This window comes from Coregonus lavaretus (genome assembly GCF_964263955.1).
Source record: "Coregonus lavaretus genome assembly, contig: HAP1_SCAFFOLD_1051, whole genome shotgun sequence".
In the NCBI taxonomy this organism is placed as follows: Eukaryota; Metazoa; Chordata; class Actinopteri; order Salmoniformes; family Salmonidae; genus Coregonus; species Coregonus lavaretus.
Window position 1 is genome coordinate 125,001 of NW_028165187.1, and position 15,448 is coordinate 140,448.

The following is a 15,448-nucleotide window of genomic DNA, read 5'->3' on the forward strand; positions in this document are numbered from 1 at the left end:
AACAATAATAATAACAATAATCATAATCATAATCATAACAATAATATTAGTATTATTAATTCCTATAATTACCATAACCATAACACTAATAATAATAATAATAATAATAATAATAATAATAATAATAATAACAATAATAACAATAATAACAATAACAATAATGCCATTTAGCAGACGCTTTTATCCAAAGTGCATACATTTTACGTATGGGTGGCCCAAGTGGGAATCGAACCCACTATCCTGGCGGTGCAAGTGCCATGCTTTACCAACTGGGCCATATATAAAATAAGTATTATTAATATTCTACGTGACTATTCAGTTCCAGGCTCAACAGCATACCAAACTTTATACAAACAGTCTCCTTGACAAATCTAAGTATTAAAAGACACATCCAGGGGTTATGCATGGCAGCGGAACCATAAAGGGTCTCCACTCCAGAAACAGGTCCAACACAGCATCAGAACTTACTTCCACTCCAAGGCTACTTACTACCAACTGCATTCCGAAACCAGCAGGATTCTACAACATTATAAGGCGGTAAATGAGACTTCAGAAAAGTAAGCAACGATGTTCTATCTGATGTGTTTGATTGCATGTCCCTGCAGCAGGGTTTCGAGAGTACAGCTTTATGTCAAAATTGACTTTTCGTAGCAGGTTAGGATAATGTGCGCAGCAGATTAGGAGAATTGGGTTAAGGTTAGGAAGAAGTTTAGGGTTAGTTAAAATGCAAACATTTTCAACGTTCGACGTCAATTTGACATAAACTGTATCACATATAGACATGACCCTGTTGCAGGCAACGCAACAGTTGGACAGACCGTGTGGGCCCCAGTCTCTCTTCTGCCCGCATGTTTTGGCAAACATCAAACGCCTGTGTGAAAGATGATGTCCTACCATAATCCCCCTAGCACTATCTCTGTACAGTGCTTGCCCACTGGAGCAACTCACAACAAACACATCGGAAATGTGTTTGTCCAACAATACACTCTTGCCTAGTGTTTAGGCTAATCAGGCTCAATGTCATGCCAACGTTTTGGTAGCCGAAATATTGTTTCTTTGAAATGCCACGATCCAAATATCACATTTAGAAAGAATAAAACAAATACATATCGATATATTTATCAAATAAATATTGCTTTCAGGGATTTGACCATTGGTTAAATGAAATGTTAAATAATATTGGTTTCCCTTTCCTTTGCGCTGTGGCTAATGTACAGCATACATTTTCAAAATAACTACATTTAATTTAAAAGCAATATCAAATAGAAATGTGAATTTAGCTCTAGTGTGGAATAAGGGTTCAATCCATGAATGATAGCAGTCCATACATTCAAATCGTAACCTCGCTCAATGCTGGAGGAGGATACATTCTTCACCGATGTCTGAAACGGAAATAAAGTAACTGACCTGTGTGAGTCCTCTTGTGGATCTTCAGGTTCTCTGATCGGGCAAATACTTTTCCACAGCCGGGGAAGGGACATGGAAATGGTTTCTCTCCGGTGTGCACCCTGATATGATTTACAAGTTTGTACTTGGCTTTAAATGGTTTTCCTTCTCTGGGACACTCTTCCCAGAAGCAGACATGGTTAGCCATCTCGGGTCCACCGACATGTTCCACCGTCACATGCGTTACCAGCTCGTGCATCGTGCTGTAAGTTTTGGAGCAGAGTTTCTTCGGGGACTGTTCCGGTTCGTGCCACTTGCAGATGAGTTCTTGCTTTATCGGCTGCCTCATGTAGCGGAAGAATGCACCGGCTCCGTGATGCTGGGCGCTGAGGTTCATGTTCAGATGGTTCAGACCGCCGTAGCCATGTAACGTCGAGGCGGAGAACGGATCAGCCCTGGAGCTCGCCACTTGACTCAAGTGATCAGACCTAACGTACATTTCGCCAGGTATTCCTAACCTTATTTGTCCATTCATGGCTTGGCCACCTGGTGCTCCGCTAGATGACTGCTCATGGTGGAGTCCGGAGAAGAGGGCATGGCTACCAGCATCAGTGTGATGGCCATAGTGTCCCGGATAGCTACCTGTTGTTGAGACAAACATTCCGTGATGCGAGGTTGAACCGGGGCTCTGGTCGGTCAGTACCGGCATGTCTTGAGCTATCAGATCTCTCCGAATGAGGAAATCCCTACCTGCGGCTGCGGATAACGCCTGGGCCGTGTGGGTCATAGAATAGGGGACTGGAGCCGCCTGCACCGGGCCAAAAGCTCCCGTTTGACTGGAGACCACTTCACTGTGGCCTGCCATATGATGATTGTGGTGGTGATGGTGGTGTGGATAATGATGGGCTGGGTTGATTTTGAGGGCCGCGGAGTGCCCCATGTGTTCTGGCCCAAATGGACTCGGCCCAAGGCGGGGTTTCGCAGTAATCTCCCCAGGGTGCGAGTGAGCCATTGAGTGTGGATGGCTGCTGAACCCCGGGAAGCCTGTCACGCTCTGAGGGGTAAGGTGGTGATGATGGTGATGGTGGTGCGCCCCTACCAACTCAACTAATCTCAGCGCCGTGTTCCGTTTGGAAATCGTATGGTCCATCACATGGTTTCCCAAAGCATCCATGCTCATTACTCCTAATTCTATAATAACTTGACAGCAAGCAAAATAATAATGACGACAAACATATTTTAATTGCAATGAAAAATATAGAAAAACTAACTATAACATATATTTAAAAAAAAGTTATAAAGTTGTGATTCTATGTCAGTGGCTGCATGGAATCCCATTCGGTTGGTCGGCAGCAGCAGGAGGCTTTGATTGTGAATAGAGATTCATGGTAGGCGCTGAAGCCCGTGGAGCTAAACAATCACCCCGCCTTCTAATTGGTCAGAGCCCCGTGATTGACGTCACTTGTGACAGTCTCCTATGTGAAGAAAAATGTCTTAGCGACAGCAAGCAGGCAGAGCGCCTGCGCCGAGCCTCAGGCAACACTCGGAAGAAGAAAAAAAAATAAAGTAGTTGTTATGCAAAGGTTATTGTACTTTAAACTGATCTCCAAAAGTTAAACCGTTACACCAAAGCTGTAACTGTCATATTTTTCTACTGAGTGACTAAGAATTATGGAAGTGCAATATACCCAATGTAGCCTAAATAACACCTAGCCTACAGTAGACATGAAACGTATGCAAAGTATAGCCTCTAAAACAAGTTGTAGGCTATAGCTCATAATCAATAGAGAGATATCTTCATTTCGGTGCATAATTTACGAAAATACGTCATTGAAATTCATAAAATATACGCACAGTCAGAAAATGTGGGCATCAAAGTATCGGATATCTTTTCAAACATAGACTAGTCCTTTTCTCAAAAGCAGTTTTCCGCGGTTCGGAGTTTTTACGCATCACTCAAAGGCCAAAAAATATCCGGTAAAATAATGAAACATATTTTACACCTCCTCCCACCCGCTCGCTTGTTCGTCCGCACCGCACCACCCCTCCTCGCTCGCTAGCTGCGCTTCGCCCTGTTCCTCGTAGCGGGATCGGTTTCTGTGTATTAGTGAATAGAGACGACGCCGTCCATTGTCCCGGGGAAAAGTAATGGAACCGACCTGTTGTTATGATCCGGGGTAATTTTCGGTCACGAGCCCTATCGGATTGAGACCCAGAACAGGAGCGGATCGGGGACACGGGAGGTGGCGCCTGATCAACGCCACAGAACCGCACAAGATAGACAGAGATTTAAGCCCAAAATAAGACTTGCTAAAATATGAGTTTATACTTTAGAATGATACTCTGAGAGGGAGAGGGACGTCCACTGGTGAAGAAAACGGCTGTCGAAAGCAAAGAAAGTTAATCTTATTGATTATTCACTGCTTTAAAATCAGCAACCCAGTGACCACACCGCTAGACTATACCATAAATCACAAAACATATTTCACATTTACTTTGTCTTTGGATTATGTTAGACTATGGGAGTTAATAGTTAATCAAGTTTTTCCTCTCCACTCCTAACATATTTCTTCAAAAACCAACGCGTATTGGAGCAGGTGAAGATCCATATGTTATATAATATATTTTAAAACAATCCGCTCATCTGTGCTCTTTGTGATGCTATAGTGTGTTGTCGTTATATTAGGCCTAATATATTCAACTACATAATGAAGACATTGAGCTGCGATGTGATAACATTAACATTGTTATCAACTTTATTTCGCTGTTCACATCTATATTAGGGAACTATTTATATTTGTAACCTAATTATAGGCTATAAAACTGTTGTCATGGGTCCTCCCAGCTACAACATTGTATATATATTTTTTTTATCAAACTTTAACATTTTGTAAATGCATGCATGCATATATGAATGCATATTAATCCACATATACTTAAATATTCTTACCTTAATCTAAATTGCATGGGCCCTTTATCTTAATCAAATCAGTCGGAGACAAATATGAATTGTTCTGTGAATTGACCCAAAAAGGAGGTCAAACCGTTACCATTAGATTCATGTCAAATATCACATGTATAATATGTTTAACTATTGGTCGGATTATAAAGTGACCGTAGCCAATCATTGGGTTGTTGTCTCAGAGAGCGATGGGTAGTTCAGAGGCAGTAAAGCCTTAATTTATTTTGACATTGTGTCACGCCAATATTTTAGTACGTTGTGACCATCACTTCAATAGGTATTTGAGAGACCCAGGTTGGGTTATATTCATGCACGAGTCTCATTGCGCTGGTGAACAAAAGTACTGTCCATTCTCAATGTGGAATGAATTCGTTCATCAGTAAAACGTATAAAATATTCCATTAGTATCTCAATAACGTGGTGATTACAACATCAATCTATTGCAAAAAAACTTTTGGGGTCGATTTCATTTTAGGCACTTCTTGCTGTCTCAAAACACGGCATGCAAGAAGTTAGAAAATGTTGCACTAGCCTACCCAACACCGTACTCTGCTCAAAATCTACGTGAGTCCCGCAGACTTCATCGGTCTAAACAACAGAATGCATGTGACATTCTGCATTCTAAAAAAAGAAAAAACTATATGTAGGTGAATGGGTCACATATTTATTTATGTTAGTATTGGTGACCATTCCTTCCATGTTATTCGGTCAACAGTAATTCAATTGATATCATCGTAGTAGGCCATGTGCTTTATTCTGTACACCAAAAACGTAAAACCGAAATGTACGCTTTTTTGAGGGGGAGAAAGGTGACGCGTCCGTGGCATATTACGCACAGGCTACCATTGTAAATACAGTACATATAGAGATAGAGAGTATCTTAATGACAGGAATTGAACGTCTCAGGAGAATCATATCCAGGATTGACTTGTCAAAGTCCTTTTGGTGACAAAGCCACGTTAAACACGTCATAAATGAGTAAATAAATGTGAAATATGTGTGATCCTGGCTATGTTTATGAAATGGCCGATGCTCCAGGTGCCTAGTGCAGGGTCGCAGCTGTAGTCTGCAGAGAGAGAGAGAGGGGCATCTCGGGAACACACTGCAGTAATGCATATGACTTGGAAGAGCTATTTCTGGTCCAAGATGCAACCTCCTGTAAACCACAAGACACGATGGACAAGGCTAAGGATTAAGACCAGACCAAAACGCGTAATCGGTAGGCTAGTTGAGTCGTTTTGCGTATATATATATATATATATATATATATATATATATATATATATATATATATATATATATATATATGCTATATACATACACTGTACATATATTTCGTTACAAACAGCTCGAGGTATATGCCTTTCGCCAAACAGAATTAGATTGCCTATCCAAACTCAATGCATTTCAGAAAATGCCTATTTTGACGCAGTTGTTAGACACCGCATGATGCTAGGACTTAATAACATCACTATTACGTTATGTTTAGATCAAAGAAATGCCCTGTAGCCTGTCCTATCGACTATTATATAAATTACAGTAGAGGCCTCCACCCATAATGGAATCTATATCATTGGTCACCCTGATTTACAGTTCTCCATTCCCAATAAATAATCAGTCAACAATAAATGCGTCAATCACCGGACACTTCTGATGTCAGATAAATTAGTACAAAATAAACATGCAGATTCAACTATAAAGCTTGTTTGCTTCTGTTGGTGTATTTGACGATTCCCAGACACCTGGTGAACCCATAAAGGTATTTATTTATTCCCTTTTCAAAGTCACTTCGACACACGTTCCATCCTGACCGTTTTCCACCTGTTGAAGCCAATATTTTTGTGTGTGTTGTGGTAGTCTACTTAAAAACTTGATAGAAGTTGTATGGAAAAAGAGAGCTCTAGATTATGTTGTCTTCCCCTTGGCCTCTCTGGAATGAGTTCGGGAATGTATGAAGCAGAAACGTGCAGTCAAAATGATGTGTCAATGGTTCGTATTGCACGTCTGTTCATGTGGCCTTGAACCAGAGCAGGTTCCTGCAGCGAGAGCCGCAAATCCCACTTCATAACCTCGACAACCCACAACGTTCTACACATATATACAGTCTAGATATGGTGACGCAGTAAGCTTCTATTAGTCGCCCAACAAAAAACAAAAAAAATGCGACTAACGTTTAGTTTTCAACAATCACCAGTGCGCGAGATATCATTGTAAATGTTCTTCAAGATGACTGATTATTATATGTCTTTGTGATGAGAACCTCTTGTATGCTTTTTGAGAAAGTATTTAGGTGAGAATGATCATGCCAGAAGAGAGTCCTGACACTGCCAATGTTCCCTCTACGAGGCTACTGCAAAAATGGAGAGAGAGACAGAGAGAAAGAGAGGGTGGGGGTGGGGTGGGGTGGGGGGGGGGGGGAGCAGAGTTGACGCAGAATAGAGTTCACAGATAACTATAGCCTAGGCCCGACATATGTAGGATCCTAATTTGAGCCAGTTTGCTACAGCAGGAAAATAATCCTGCAGAATCAGATATTATTATGTGGATTATAATTAATGGACATTTTTTGTAGGGGTTGATACATTTTTCGTCAGGGAAAATCAAGTCTGAATTTTGAAGTGGAGATTACAAACTTCAGAAGCCTGTTTAAACCTCAAACACACTTCTAAATGTTCAAAATGTTCTGCATTGCAGGAAAGTTCTCCTGCAACAGGGTGATCAAATGAAGATCCTCAATCTGTAAATGTTCTCCTGCAACAGGGTGATCAAATGAAGATCCTCAATCTGTAAATGTTCTCCTGCAACAGGGTGATCAGATTAAGATGCTCAATCTGTAGATGTTGTCCTGCAACAGGGTGATCAGATTAAGATCTTCCATCTGTAGATGTTTCCATGGTCACAAACAACACCTGAGGTGTAAATAGTAACACATGAAGTGCAAAACTCGACGACAGCTTTATAAAAGAGGTGCTGTAGGCCGTCATTGTTAATAAGAATTTGTTCTTAACTGACTTGCCTAGTTAAATAAAGGTTATATTAAAATTTAAAATAATAAAACATTGCATGATGAGTACGCCTACCTGGGATTGTTAGGCTACTCGCGGTGTGTTTCAACATTGACATTGGATTGTTATTTCGAGATTGACCTGTAGCCTATTTGAACTGACAAATAAATAAAAAACACTTCATCGTGGTACATGTATGATAATTCGTTTTTGTTATTCATCTGCTATTAATAATTTTTTTATGTGTTTGTGACTTCATGTTGCTGTTTCATTACAGTCACATATTTACGTTTTGGTCATTTTGTAGGATTCTCATGTTAGTAAAAAGTAATATTCCATTCTGGTATGCATCCCTGCAGCCTCTACTCCCTAACCCACTTGAATAGAGAGGGGGAAATGGAGTCGAGTCTTCTTTTCCGTTCCCTTTCATCCGCCGGAAATTTTACTGGAACCCAAAATTGCCATGGAAATCAACAAAGACATTGCCATGCCCTCAACGTGTGTCCTATGAAATCAAACAAATATCCCGGATCAACAACAAAGAGTGTGTGGTATATAATGCCTCCGCAGTCTCTTTGCTGTGCAACAACATTCAACGACACATTGAATTCTTGGTATGCAGCCGAATAGCCATGCTCTACATCAGCATGTGTACACAACCCCCTCGCCCCCCCCCCCCCCCCCCCCCCCCCCCCCAAACAAAAAGTGTGTTTTAGTATGTAAAGTTGTTGCTACGCATTAGTTGTAGAAGAACATGCATGCATTTGACTTTTAACAGTGTATAGTGGGACTGAATAGCCAACGCTGTCTACAGTTTCACACCGTCTATTGTTGCTTTTATATTTCTCAACTTTCTTTCAACTGTTATTCAGCCGTTTAACCAAAACCACAGTCAGCAATCTCACCATACCTGGGATTGATGATACACACGGACCAATAGGAGAGGGGCCTCCGCACCCGGATTGTTATTTGGTGGGTGAATGTTAGTAGGGGGATAGGGCCTCCTCCAATGAGCGTCTGAGTACCGGGTCACATGCTGGGCCCCCCTTTCCTCCCCATTCATCAGGGGTGGACTGTGTTGTCTTTTCAATTCATTTATCTGCAGGAATGATTGCGACTATCAGTCTGAAGCTCACCGCCTGACTGGGGAGGTGAAAGTTTCGCCACAGGAAGATAAACCGCAAAAGACAATATTGTACATGATTTGCGTGTGCATCCGATGAGAAGTAGTGTGGGGGAAAATTCCACTCTTGTTTTAGGTAAATAGAAAACCGGTGGATTGGAGTTTGCACAGCTCAGTAACGTCAGAGAGAAATTTTTTAGCAGGCAGAGAGAAAGTGAGAGAGGTGTAGGGGTGAGAGAATATCTGTTCGTGATTTGTTATTTCTGGTCTCAGTCGCCTCATTGCGTTGTAGACAGACGGAAGATGCTTCTGGATGCAGGACCCCAGTACCCCACCATAGGAGTCACTACGTTCGGCTCCTCACGGCATCACTCAACAGGCGAAGTCACAGAAAGAGAAGTGGCTTTGGGGATAAATCCGTTCGCAGACGGGATGGGAGCTTTTAAAATCAACCACAGCTCCCACGACCTGGGATCCGGCCAGACGGCTTTCTCCTCCCAGGCTCCCGGCTACGCTGCTGCCGCCCTTGGTCACCACCACCACCCGACACACGTCAGCTCCTACTCCACCGCAGCCTTCAACTCCACCCGGGACTTTCTCTTCAGAAACCGGGGTTTCGGGGACGCCACCAGCGCGCAGCACAGCCTGTTCGCCTCGGCAGCGGGAAGTTTTGCAGGGCCACATGGACACTCCGATGCCGCGGGGCACCTGCTCTTCCCGGGACTCCACGAGCAAGCCGCAAGCCATGCATCATCTAATGTCGTAAACAGCCAGATGCGCCTTGGCTTTACCGGTGACATGTACGGCCGGGCTGACCAGTACGGCCACGTTACGAGCCCCCGCTCCGACCACTACGCCTCCACACAGCTGCATGGCTATGGCCCTATGAACATGAACATGGCGGCTCACCATGGGGCAGGGGCCTTCTTCCGATACATGAGGCAGCCCATAAAACAAGAGCTCATCTGTAAGTGGGTCGAGCCCGAACAGTTGTCGAACCCCAAAAAGGCTTGCAACAAAACTTTCAGCACGATGCACGAGCTCGTTACCCACCTGACCGTGGAGCATGTGGGGGGACCTGAGCAGTCGAACCATATTTGCTTTTGGGAAGAGTGCGTCCGAGAAGGAAAACCTTTCAAAGCCAAATACAAACTTGTAAATCATATCAGAGTGCACACCGGAGAGAAACCATTCCCATGTCCCTTCCCCGGCTGTGGAAAAGTGTTTGCCCGATCGGAAAACTTAAAGATCCACAAAAGGACACACACTGGTAAGAAATGTAACATGTTTTTTTTTTTTTTCAGACTCAAAAGCACGATCGCAATTTCCGCTCCAAAAGCTAAACCTGTTATTTGTGTCAGACATATTTCCCAGACTAATAAAGCTACAGTAGCGTATCAACTTGAAGGTCTTGTTGATGTTTTTTCGCAAATATTTGTTTGCAATAATATTGAATGCATTTATTAAATACTATATACGGTTTAACTTTATTGTTGGTATTTCGAAACTATCAAATGAGTATAATGCAATAGGTTTGTGAAATATGTGACGTGCTGTTGCGCATTGTTTATCTTAGTGGTACAAGCAAACATGCGATCACAACAAATTGTCTAAATATATAGGCCTACACACATTAAAAACTATCATAAATACTGAAAATAAGGTTATCTTATATAATGTGCTTGCAACTGAAACTCTGAAATGATGATGTTAAACGAAAATGTATTATGGTTCATATTTTCCCTTTGTAAAATGTTTATTTTGTGTACATTTTTTTTTTTTAGGTGAAAAACCTTTCAAGTGTGAGTTTGAGGGCTGCGACAGACGTTTTGCGAACAGCAGCGACCGGAAGAAACACATGCACGTCCATACGTCTGACAAGCCATATCTGTGCAAGCAGTGCGACAAGTCATACACACATCCCAGCTCTCTGCGAAAACACATGAAGGTACATATTAAGTTACACTTTTATTTGAATCCTCAGTTACTTTAATTATTCTGTATATTTTGCATGCTGTACATAAGCCCGTACATTGATACATTGGATATTTTTGAGAAAGAAAACGCTATGTATACATTCCAGCAAATATGAACACAGCAGGAACATATGATGCAGCGAATGTAAATAGTTGTTGTGTTTTCATGAAGCCTTTCATGCTATATTCATATGCAAAAGATTGCATCATGCATTTTAATTTACGAGCTTGGTTTATTTATTCAAAATGGATTATCATTAACGTATATAATCAGCCTATTTATTTTTTTCTTCTCACTGTGGATAATTGAATTGGAAGCCCGTATATTTCCATAAAGCATGGCAGCCTATGAATTGTACACAGGCACATTGTAAAATGTAAAACGTCCTGTTTTAAAACATATTTTTCGCTCTATCTCGCAGGTTCACGAGGCTACCACGCAAGGACCCCAACCGTCACCAGCGGCCAGTTCCGGGTACGAGTCGTCCACGCCGCCCACCATCGTGTCCCCGTCCACGGAGAATCAAACTTCCAGTTCCATATCGCCGGCATCCTCTACAGTGCACCACACGACCAGTCACCACACCACGCTGTCGTCAAATTTTAATGAATGGTACGTGTAAAATATTTTCACAAAGACTGCAGAAATAGGACTGCTTGGAATCAAAGACTTTTGAAAGTCAGTCTATAATGCGTGGACAGAGAAAAACACGAGGAAGACAAAATGGTTGTTTCAAGGCTAAAGAGAGAGAGACAGAGAGACAGAGCGATGCATGGACAAGGTGCACAGCCAGCTACCAAGTTAAAGTTTTTTTGTCATTTCCCCCGGCTCCTTTTTGAAAGACTGCACGCAAGAGATCTCAATGCATGCTATCTGCCGTTCGGGGCCTGAATTTTATTTTTTTTTGTACATAAAGATTCACAGTCCAAACATGTAATATTTTATTTTGTAAATAGTTATATGACAGTATTAAGGACATTTGTGAAAATGTGGTCCCTAGATATATGGAAAATGAGATGGTTTTAACAATAATATTGCGATGGCTAGTGTTGATTGAACAGAATGTTGTAGTTGATGTGTACCAATGTGAATTACTCAGTATATCTTCCGTCTCCACTATGTCGACCTTACCGACTATTAGTCTATTAATGTGCTTTTGTATTTGGTGCAACATTTCGTCTACGGTCCAGTTGGAGTAGCGCAGTACTTACCATTGTTGTTATTTAATGTCATGTCGATAAATCGTGTAGTGAAAGCCTGAAACTCCGTGTCAATCTGTTTATGTACGTGATAAAAGATAAAACGATTTGTCCATTACCTTGATAATGTCAAGACAGTATTACCTACATGTATATAGCTCCATTTTCCATATTTATCCGCATGAACGTGTTAGAAATGATCGGTATTTATGGAGAAATGCGCTCTTATGTAGAATTTAGTCTACAATAATGTTTGGTTACATTTCGTACTATATTAAAGCATAAAAAATACAACCAACTATTGTCTTCCAATATGTTTGTTTCTCGTAGCCTACTGTTGTCGAAATATGACTGGATATCAAAATGACTGCTGCGTGATTACCAATGCATACACTTATAATTAACAACACACAGTTAAATAGAGTACTAGGCCTTTAGTAAAGCATTATAAAGCCTGTATTAGGTATTATATTGAAATAACTATGATACTGAAAGTAACATTTTTAAATGACATGTTCACACGTGCACAAATCAAATAGGATGTGCACATTTTATCACACAGGCTATCAATAAAGGGACATGGTATTCGGACCGTCTTATCAGGCTAGGCTAACTGCTACATTATGATATTTGGACCGTCTTATCAGGCTACCATACCTGCTCTATCACCCGCTTATCAAAGGGCACAACCTAAATCACATCCTGCTTGCCTTTTTAGGCTTGCAAAATCCAATTCTGTAATACGAATTAATGTTAAGTAATTTGATTTGCCCTGTCCTTGGCTCCTGTTTATCCGTAATTAACATACCAGTCCTTGCCCTCGAGTAATTTGAACGGTTAATCGCGACGGATATAATTATCAGTCAGTGTAAACTAAATTGTTTATGTTTTTACTTAATTGTTCTCGATGTAATTCAGTTTCCCTTAGCTAGCTGTGTCAGATGGATGTCATCGTGTCGAGGAAGTGTTGGGACTTCTGGAGTCAGTGTTGTAGTCTTTGTTTCGTGGTGTAGCCAGCCTGGTTGACCGGGCTATTAGGCAGGGTTCATGTCAACAGACAGACCCCAGTGATCACCAGCCTGGCCTGCGTCGTTAACACTGCCAGTGCGCTGGGGCGACACAGAATAGAATCATATAATCCCCGATCTGTCCGTCTGCATCTGACAACATGACACATTGGACAGGTCGAAAAATTCTAAAATAAAAGCCAAAGAAAAATAGCCTGCACACAATGTTGTATTTATCAGTCATCAGTCACAATCCTCACACAGTGTTGTATTTATCAGTCATCAGTCACAATCCACACACAGTGTTGTATTTATCAGTCATCAGTCACAATCCTCACACAGTGTTGTATTTATCAGTCATCAGTCGCAATCCTCACACAGTGTTGTATTGATCAGTCATCAGTCACAATCCTCACACAGTGTTGTATTGATCAGTCATCAGTCACAATCCTCACACAGTGTTGTATTTATCAGTCATCAGTCACAATCCTCACACAGTGTTGTATTTATCAGTCATCAGTCACAATCCTCACACAGTGTTGAATTGATCAGTCATCAGTCACAATCCACACAGTGTTGTATTGATCAGTCATCAATCACAATCCTCACACAGTGTTGTATTGATCAGTCATCAGTCACAATCCACACAGTGTTGTATTGATCAGTCATCAGTCACAATCCTCACACAGTGTTGTATTTATCAGTCATCAATCACAATCCTCACACAGTGTTGTATTTATCAGTCATCAGTCACAACCCACACAGTGTTGTATTGATCAGTCATCAGTCACCATCCTCACACAGTGTTGTATTTATCAGTCATCAATCACAATCCTCACACAGCGTTGTATTGATCAGTCATCAGTCACAATCCTCACACAGTGTTGTATTTATCAGTCATCAGTCACAATCCTCACACAGTGTTGTATTGATCAGTCATCAGTCACAATCCTCACACAGTGTTGTATTGATCAGTCATCAGTCGCAATCCTCACACAGTGTTGTATTGATCAGTCATCAGTCACAATCCACACAGTGTTGTATTGATCAGTCATCAATCACAATCCTCACACAGTGTTGTATTGATCAGTCATCAGTCACAATCCACACAGTGTTGTATTGATCAGTCATCAATCACAATCCTCACACAGTGTTGTATTGATCAGTCATCAGTCACAATCCACACAGTGTTGTATTTATCAGTCATCAGTCACAATCCTCACACAGTGTTGTATTTATCAGTCATCAGTCACAATCCACACAGTGTTGTATTGATCAGTCATCAATCACAATCCTCACACAGTGTTGTATTGATCAGTCATCAGTCACAATCCACACAGTGTTGTATTGATCAGTCATCAGTCACAATCCACACAGTGTTGTATTGATCAGTCATCAGTCACCATCCTCACACAGTGTGTTTATACATATAGCTCACAGTAATACTAGGGGCCTAAACATTTTCTCTGAAATAAGATTTGAAATAGGATGCGTTTTAAATTAAAATACTTTGCAATCCTACAGGATTGAAATACGATTTGAAATCATATGTTTTACTAAAATACGTTACCATGGTGCAGGATGAAATAGAATAATTACTATTTGTTTTTCCAAGTCCATGTAAAACGTTTAATTTAAAATGTAAGAATGTGCGTGTTCGTGTGTGCGCATGCGTGTGTAATTGGAATGGCGGAAATTCATGATATCTGAGGTGATTTGTTGGAAATGTATTCATATTTTATTTTTATGGCGGGCTGTTAATTTTTCAGATCAACGAATGAAGGTACTAAAATGACTTTTTCGACTCTATTTCGGTTCTAGTGCCGATACGTTTTCATTCATGCATCGTTAGACCAGCAAAATAAAGTGCTGTGTATACCATATACCCGTACATTTTTTTCATTTGACATTTTAGTAGACGCTCTTATCCAGAGCGACTTACAGTTAGTGAGTGCATACATTTTTTTATTTCATACTGGCCCCCCGTGGGAATCGAACCCACAACCCTGGCGTTGCAAACGCCATGCTCTACCAACAGAGCTACACGGGACATACGTATGATTTGGTTCATAGAATGACATTGGTTTTGTTTGAAAATACCTGTCGTTCTCTGACAAAGCTAGAAGGCATATAATTTGTAATCGACTCTGGTCTTAAATGTCCTTATTTTTATTTTGAACTAAATTATCACTAGGCCTCAAATGTAACTTTCTAATATTATTAGATGTTAACAGATCATAACGTAACTTATGTCACACACCTGGTTTGAAAAAGCAACAAATACATGGCAAGGCTGAATTCAAATGCACAGTGTCTTGGACTGTGAGACAGCCATGTTCTCCCATGTCAATGTCATTGCTACACAGACAGACAGTGCTGAAACATATTATATAGTATATTCAGAGATTCCATTACTCAAGTTCAAGACGATTGTGTACAACTAGCAACAACTCTGTCCATGCAGGGGGTTCCTTTCGAATCCCACACCGTGCGTCAAGGTTATCATCTAAAAACTGACACAACAGGCCTGCAATTATATAACGTCCCTACATTTGTCCTCTCTTTTCAAATGTTAATTGTTTACTTTTGTTCTGTAATACCAAATGACGATGTATGTTTTATGTAAAATGTCAATTACATTGTTTATGTGTGTTTATGACTAATTTAATTACATTTGTTTTACATTTTGGAATGTAAACGAAATATGTGTCTCTGGTAGAATCCATATTTGAGATTCTCCATTTACAAAAATAGCTGACATGGAATCCTTCCGGGCTCCATACAAAGAT

The 15,448-nt window shown here is 40.9% G+C and overlaps 2 protein-coding genes across 2 annotated transcripts in view; one reads left to right on the forward strand and one right to left on the reverse strand.

The window, feature by feature from the left end:
* Window positions 1–2,851, reverse strand: part of LOC311116176 (zinc finger protein ZIC 4-like) — a gene marked incomplete at its 3' end in the record, with an annotated part of 11,185 nt that extends 8,334 nt beyond the window's left edge. Inside the window, exon 1 of the mRNA XM_084191298.1 lies at window positions 1,408–2,851. Within this exon, the coding sequence (XP_084047424.1) occupies window positions 1,408–2,566 (1,159 nt within the window). The 5' untranslated portion in view covers window positions 2,567–2,851. The remainder of the gene's footprint in view (window positions 1–1,407) is intronic.
* A 5,928-nt stretch (window positions 2,852–8,779) lies between these two features.
* zic1 (zic family member 1 (odd-paired homolog, Drosophila)) lies at window positions 8,780–11,075 on the forward strand (the record flags this gene model as incomplete). Its single annotated transcript, XM_084191297.1, has 3 exons — window positions 8,780–9,746; window positions 10,261–10,424; window positions 10,875–11,075. The coding sequence occupies 3 exons, from the start codon at window positions 8,780–8,782 to the stop codon at window positions 11,073–11,075; spliced, it is 1,332 nt and encodes a 443-aa protein (XP_084047423.1).
* Window positions 11,076–15,448: the final 4,373 nt, after the last annotated feature.